Raw genomic sequence first — 7885 nt, forward strand, 5'->3', positions numbered from 1 at the left:
GATGGATGGATGTATGGATGTCCAGTGAGCTGCAATCGCCTTCCCCGAAACCAGTTGGCCCTTATCTTACCAAAAGATGCCAAAAAAGAAAGCTCACACATGACAACGGCCCAGACAAGCCGGCCTCGATTAATAGCTTCGGGAAAAGTCCGATGATGGAAACACGGCTTTTGTTTTAGCAGCCAGCCCCCGACAATATTTTCAAGCTAGGAGCCAGACATGACAAGCAGTTCCTCATGCAGGGGTTTTGGTTTTTATTTAACCCACAAGTTTGTACATCAAATGCCAAGACATTTTCAACTTTCACTGACGCACGCCCATTATCGGAGAGAGAACTGAGTCCGCATTCTGCTCTATGGAAACCCCCCAGGGAATCGTGGCGCACATGTGTATATTTGTATGTAGCTATTGCTAGCTACGGATAATCCCCAGCCATCACTGGGTCCAAAGACTCTCCACCGGAAACTGTCCGGAACTTCACAACCAATCGCTGATCTAAATTAACCACCGTCTCTATCCCTCCTGCAGGAATTCCTAGATTTTCCCTGATTGAGCCGTGTCTCCCGCCTGGTGGTGTTTGATATTCCATGTCCTCGTGATCCAGCATATCTTGGATCAGTTCCGCTGTCAGCGGTATGAGCCGTTGATTTGAACCAAGTTTCTGTCCCTTGGAACACATCGGAGCTACAAATTGTTCAACTGGAAAGTGCCTTAGAACAGCGGAGATTGATGGAAATGGCAAAGGCTTATAGTAAATATATATTGAAAAATGTTGTATCTCTCAGAGGCCGATGCCAGCTTGTCTTTAGAGAGAAAACAGATTGATGAAAATCCAACACGAACTTCGATACGCTTGATAATTCTCTCTGCCCTCACAGGCATTGCCGTTTGAATAGATGTCAAATATTTAACAATCAAAAATACAACTCCATTCAAGATGACATTTTTAGAGAACTTATGCTCTTGCGTGCCCCTGCGAGGCATGTGCCTGGCCATGGGATATACGATGCTGGCACAACCCCTATTCAATCTGTTATGGGTAGCACATTTCAATGCACACATCTGCAACGACATCCTGACACTCGGTATCTGTGCGGACTTCATCAATTTGTCCTCATGTGTGTTGCTTCTCTGCGGTATTTACCGGGTAAGAGAGGCCCACTGAGTGGTATCGTTACTAAATGATTTTTATAGGATAATAGCAGCATTCTGCCTCTGCACATCGTGTCGAAGCTTATTGCTCTGATTGTGGAAATGATTTGCCACCTGATCCTGGCATCCGTAGAGATGTCCCACCCCATTACGATGGCCAGATCCTTTTTCTCCATTGGAAGTAAGTCATTGATGCTTCTCACTGTCACTGTCTTTGTTACTGACACTCTATCTCCTCTCGCCCACAGCCACCTTCTTTGACGTACTGATTGTGCTGAGCTACTACCAGCAAGTGGATCAGGACTAGAGCATGTCCTGGTTACCCATTAAACAGCAACAGCTCCGGCCAGGCCTAATCGCAGCGTGTAGCATTTTGTGGTGCGATTAAACGCAGATTTATGGGCCAAAACTGTTGCGCAATCTCCTCCACGTGGCCCGGCATAAATCGTGTGCAATTGTCACCAGATTCGACCACTGACTGCCGTTTCATTATCGCCCCAGTATAGGCATAGGCATAGTCCGGCATAGCCCGGCGAGTTACATGCGTGCTAATTGACTGCACCGCAGTCCCAGTCTCAATATGCACTGGGATATTCAGTGTCCAAGTGTCCAGATGATAACCGCCACGATGAAAACGCATGCTGGGCCCAAATGAAAATTATGTTGCAATGACTGAGGAGAGTGGTGCCCGCTGGCTGGTCACTGAACCAGTGCTCCATCGGCGTCGCCGTCGCCATCGCCATCGCAGGCCTTAATTAATTTCGTTGATTAATTGAAAGTGCGCTCTGGTCTGCGGTTGGATTTATTTTGGTTTTATTTCCCGTACCTCGTGCACGTTCGTATTTTTGGCAGTGCAAAGTTGAAGGCGAATTGGGAAAAAATTGTGTCGTATTCGATTCGGTAGTATATTATGGGCGTTGCCCTGGGCCAACCCTTGGCCATTACTCTCCATCTCGATCTCCGTTCCTTTCGCATCCTGTGCCTCTGCCCGAGACTCGATTATGGCAGAAGTTATGACCCGCTCGAAGGGTATGGGTATGGGTCTTGGAATGCGCCTCAAACTGAGGATGAGAGAACTATAATCATGAAGGGCTGTTGCAGAATTTAACAGAGTCTTGGATTTGGATATTGTTCTAAATATCGCACTCCTACAGGCCTCTCCATAACCGTTGACCTTGTCTACGTTTCGAGCCTGGCTAGTACATCAAGGCATCAAGTTGGGCCTCACTGCCCTCTCGGGGTCTACGCGTTCACCGATTCCATAAAATATTACGATAAATGTCGCTTTCAACATTTATAATCAATAATAATTTTTGATATTTTATGGCTTATGCCCGCAAAGCGACATTAAATGCTCCTGCTGTAAGAAACAAAATTCAATCGCATCGGACACAGAAAACAATACAAAACGCAGCGAATGAAAACACAAGAAAAATGAATTGTCTTCATTTTGTAATTTAATGGTATTTTATTGAATTTCTGATGGGCTTGGACAAGGCGGATTTGTCCGGGGCTCCATCCTTGGCTTGTGGCCTGGCGGGATGGCGGAACGGCGGGACGGTGGGCTTCGATGGGATCTCCGGTCCGTTTCGTTCCTGTTGACATTTAAAATATGGCCGCATGTCAATGCGGCTGCCCTACGCCCATTTTTATGCTGGCCCCCGAAAGTCAGGTTTAAGTTTCGATTTCGGTTTCGATTCGAGGTCCGTACGGGAGGAGTACCGATCGCAATCCCAGAGTAAATTCAATTTGAAGGTCTGTGCACAGAAAAATGTGCTTTCACTTGACCCGCAATGCTGCGTAAATAAATTTTATCGCTCCGTTGACACGTGCGCGTAATATTTCATTAAATTTAAGCCACCAAAAGGCGCTCCACAAACAACAACAAAAATACAAAATACAAAAGTAAGCAACGGCAAAATAAAAGTAAAGAAATACAAAATAAATATAATTGCAGTGCGGTCAAAACGGCAGCATAAACCAATCGGCGATTGCATCGTAACTTCGTTTTCAATTTGGCAAGTTTGACACTTGGCCAGTTAGTGGCTGCAGCTCTCTCCCTCCCCTGCCGCAGCGCCGTGTGCCATGTGCCATGTGCCACCGGCTGCCTGTTTCAAATGTGTCCAGAGTGCCACCTACGTTGGCTCACAGTTGGCCCAAAGGGGGGCTACCTGTCGCGGCTGCCATTCACTTGCCGGCAGTGCGTGACTCTCTGGGGCTGCCGCTGCTGCTCTGATTGCAAATGCCAATTGTTGTAGTGTGGGGGAGAAATCCCGATCGATCAGGTATATATATGGTATGTGCTATCTCATAGTTCTTAGAAAACGGACAGATACTCTTATATTCTGGCTAATTAGTCAATAAATAAGACCAACAACTAATACTATGCTTATCTGAGACTTGCAGATGCTCTCCAAGACCCGAATTTGGCCACCAGGAAGATGCCCGTGGAACGCATTTGAGGCCATTGCAGGACATACCTGGAGCAGTGCCTAATCTGCATGGATCTGCATTCTGCCACTCCACCAAAGAACTTTCTTTGTGTCCATTCAACTTGAGAGATGTCCACTGTACGCCTTTGTATAAGTAATTTACTTGGAGGGCTTACAAACTTGGCTTTGTAAGTGGAGGCTCGTAAAAGAAAAGAGGAAAAAAACGCATACCGATGTAACCTTGACTCGGCGAACGCCCACAAAGCTGGCAAAATCCCAAGAGTGATCTACGCCTTATTGTGCATAATTTTTAAAGCTACAAAGAACCCCATAAACATGTGGCCATTACGCCGAACGCTTCGGCTAATGGCCCGCTTGGCAACACCAGCAAGCAGTCAGCAGCCAGCAGCCACCAGTTCCAATGAGATCGTAAACTCATCCGACTGTGGGACTGCCAGTGCCGTCTTAGACGGTGGGACAAGTGCCGCTCCCGACGGTCATTAGGAGAGATGGCAACACGCACCCAATGGAGCGCAGTCGACCCGAGTCCTCTGGCGGACGGGGCGTCACTTAAGCCGATACTAATTTCCATAATGTACGCCTTGACGGAGACGAACAGGTCCCGATGCGATTCCTCTGCAAACACCCAAAGAGTGGGGACGGAAGTTGGGCGCTGGAGATGGCCCCGTGACACGGCCAGTGCACGCGGGAGCCTCCAACGATGTCCTCCGAAGATGTGTTCCATAATACAGAAATATCTGACATCCAATTAAAGATCCCCGCGTAAGCAGCTCTGGTTAACACCTATTGGTCTCATGCTTCTTGGCCTAGACCTTGGACTGGCAATGGCAATGGCAATTTAACGGCTCAGCAATTGCCCGATCGCGGGGCCCAGGGACTGCAGTTGGCTCTGTCTCTGTCTCCGTCTCAGTCTGTGGCAACATGAGTATGATTTATTGTGGGCTATGTGGCCGAAGTCGATGCCGATGCCGAAGCTGCAGCAGCTTCTGCCTTCAGTTCGTGATGACTTGGATTCCCGTTTGGCCGTTGTCCATTCGTTAGCCGCACAGTCGCGGACTTGGACTCTGCTTCTTTATGTGTATCATTTTTCTTGGCCAGCGGCTGGGATTTTACATTATTGTATTTTCATATTGTTTGTGCTTAATTTGCTTCCCCAGAGGTAGGGGGCATGCACCTGATTTTCCGAGTGTTGTGACTGTCATAGAGCGGTGCTCGGCTCGGGGCAGGCTCCCATCCCGGACAAGTTCGTTAATTTGACGCTCGCATAAATTTCGCCAGCGCAGGCAAATGACTCAACCTCGGGACGTGGTGGGCTGGCCCTGGTCCAGGCTCTTGGGCTATTAGCGCACAAAGCCAACGCCCTCCCGACACCTCCGCAGAAGAGCGCAGCCCAGCTCCAGCTCCAGCTCTCTGATGCCACTCCACGACGCCACGACACCTCTGGCCACCTCTGGCCACTGCGCTGCGGCGTTTCTTTTGTCAATTTCCAGACATTTGCCTCTAAGTGCAGCAGGCAACTAGCAAAAGAGGAGATTTATGTTACTCTGGTGTCATTTTAAGTTAATGGCTTATACTCCCCGACTCGCTGACTCGCTGACCAGTTTTTACACTTGCAGATGGCACTGCACTCCAGCTGCAGGTGGATTCGGTTGGGGTATGCTATTGGGATTGCGTCTGGCAAATTTATGGCCCTGGCTTTTAAATTGGTTTATGGCAATTTCCTTAGCACCCACACAGCGACAGACAGGTCTCCAACTCCTGCTCCAACTCCAACTCCAAAAGCAACAGCAACAGCACACATTTTCATTTATTATCAACAATTCCAAAGCAATTTCAGCAATTTTTCATTTGCCACTGCCTAGGGATGGCAAATCAGAAAACAAGCTACTTTTTTCGTGTCAGTGTTGGAAAGTGGCTCATGCTAGTGCTGTCAGTTGGGACTTTTGCTTCTTCTTTCCGACAAAACATCTGATTTTTGTTGTTCGGAATCGAAATTTCTCAGTTATTTGGAAATCGGAAATAATTCTGTTCACCGCTCCGCAAAAGCACCGCAACACACCGCAACGCAACGCACCGCCAAGGATGAAGCGTCACAATGCCAAGGCCATAGCTGCAGCAGCGGCCGCCGCCAATGTGGGAAGGAAGACGCCGAGCCTGCTGTCGGTGCCCCCCCAAATGATTCCGAAGGGTCCTATTCTCTACGTGGATGTGGTGAAGAACATGGCCAAGGAGAAGCCTGCAAAAGCGGTGCCACCACCCCCAGTGGCGCCACTCGAGTTCAGCATATTCCGAGAGGATTTCCCGGCCCTACCGGGCGGGACCAGGTCCCCTTCGGTGGCCTCGGTGCCCGACGACTGGACGAGCATGATCAGTGACGACGACGACGACGACGACGTCGACGAGGACGACGACGACGACGACGACGACGACGACGACGACGACGACGACGTCGACGTCGACGACGACGAGGTCATTTCTTCGTCCCCCCCAGCCACCACCGAGGACGATTTGGTGGCCGATGAGCCGATTTCCCAGTACAGCCTCTCTGCACCAGAGGAATCGTCCTTGTACAGCTATCCCGATGATGAGAATGTGTACGACTACGACGAGCCGTCAACCCAGTCTGGCTTCACGGAGAACGACTCCACCTCCATTTCCTCGTTCGATGTCAACGGCCAGAATGCCGAGTATATCCCCGAGGCCGCCTGCTGTCGTCAGGAACACACAGCCGCGGAACTGCTCTGCGAAGTCAGCCTCATATTCTCAAAGCAGTTCATCCAAGAGGGTGTGCGACAGCGCTCAATGAGGGCCTCCTCTAGGAAGCCCGTTCCAGTTCCCAGTCCCCCAAACGTCCCACGTTCAAACACGCACCGCCCTGGATCCGACGGAGCCAGCATCGGTGCCTCCGTCATGACACATTTCACGGGAATGCCCGTGAGCTGCGTACTCTTTGGATGCGAGCCTACCAGGCAAAATCCTAATCCTAATCCTAATCCTAATCCTGGACCCGTTGATGAAGGAGAATTCGGCCTGCTAGGACTGGCGCACAGGCTGGGAGTAGACCAGGAGACTCCCGATCTTATGCAGATAGTCCATGCGGAAAACAATCTTATCAGCACGCAGATGGCCGCCAGCTCCCGAAACCTTCTTCCATACTTTGCCGGACCATTCCAGGGCCTTCGCTGGGGCCCCCTTGACTACAACAACAATGTGTCCATCGACCAGGGCATGGCCAACCGACTGGGCATGCCGCAGCCCAAAATGCACCAGATGGAGGCCGAGCTGCTGTTCTACTTCTTCTACAACTGCCCCGGCGACATGATGCAGATGCTGGCCGCCGCCGAGCTGGCCGACCGCAACTGGCGCTTCCACATAAAGGAGTGCCTCTGGATCCGGCGACAGGCCGACAATCCCAACTACGCCTACGTCGGCTTCCAGGAGTCCGGCGAGTACAACTACTTCAACCAGTTCCACTGGAAGATCCTGCCGCGCTACTTCAACCTGGACCCCGATCTGATGGAGCGGACGATCACCAAGGAAGAGCTGTGCGCAATGTACGGCTACCATCCACAAATGTAGAGCAGCCAGCCAAATAGCTTCCCAAAGCCGACACTTACTTACACTTACACTCCGCCCACCCCACACAAGCCATCTACAGACTTCTGAAACACAGGGTAGCAGGGTAGCACACTCAGACCATCACCCAGCAGGCAGGCAGATGCCGAACGACGTGGCATGCAGCACTTCAGTGGAAGGCCCCAGCATGGAACTGTCCCAAACACTTTGTTTTTAATGTTTTAATAGTCTTTGAATCGAACTGAAATATATGTAATGTATCTGCGATATTTGCCTGCCAAAATGCAGGCTTAAATAAATATAGATCTCGCATTTTACCTAAAACTCGCATGGGTAGTACCAAACCTTACTCCGTCACTCCAAAATCTGGCCGGCACACCCTCGACGTGTCGCGGCCACACTGCACCAGCTCCAGCCTCCAGCCTCCAGCCACCAGCCACCAGCCTCGGACAAGCCTCGGGGAAAAATCGGAACGCTCATTAGCAAAATAATACACTGTCCGGTGTCCGCCTGGGCAGGCACAGCGGAGCACACGATCTCTTGGCCAAGTGTCGCCATCAATGCTGTCGTCGTTTAGCCCGCTAATTGCCACGTAAATTTGCAACCATTTTTGGCAGCTCATTAAATTTATTATTAAAACAAAGCCAGAGCTAGAGCAAACTTAATTGCCATCAAATTGACATGCGAGACGGAGACCGAGTCGG

The 7885-nt window shown here is 50.2% G+C and overlaps 2 protein-coding genes across 2 annotated transcripts; both read left to right on the forward strand.

The window, feature by feature from the left end:
• Positions 1–243: 243 nt before the first annotated feature.
• On the forward strand, positions 244–2527 carry ms(2)35Ci (male sterile (2) 35Ci). Its single transcript, XM_001355987.4, has 3 exons — positions 244–1147; positions 1195–1333; positions 1401–2527. The coding sequence occupies exons 1-3, from the start codon at positions 938–940 to the stop codon at positions 1457–1459; spliced, it is 408 nt and encodes a 135-aa protein (XP_001356023.2). The 5' UTR covers positions 244–937; the 3' UTR covers positions 1460–2527.
• Positions 2528–5485: 2958 nt separating this feature from the next.
• LOC4816277 (general negative regulator of transcription subunit 3) lies at positions 5486–7480 on the forward strand. Its single transcript, XM_001355986.4, has one exon. It carries the CDS (start codon positions 5688–5690, stop codon positions 7182–7184), a length of 1497 nt encoding a protein of 498 aa, XP_001356022.4. The 5' UTR covers positions 5486–5687; the 3' UTR covers positions 7185–7480.
• The last annotated feature ends 405 nt before the right edge of the window (positions 7481–7885 follow it).

This window comes from Drosophila pseudoobscura, chromosome 4, assembly GCF_009870125.1.
Source record: "Drosophila pseudoobscura strain MV-25-SWS-2005 chromosome 4, UCI_Dpse_MV25, whole genome shotgun sequence".
In the NCBI taxonomy this organism is placed as follows: domain Eukaryota; kingdom Metazoa; phylum Arthropoda; class Insecta; order Diptera; family Drosophilidae; genus Drosophila; species Drosophila pseudoobscura.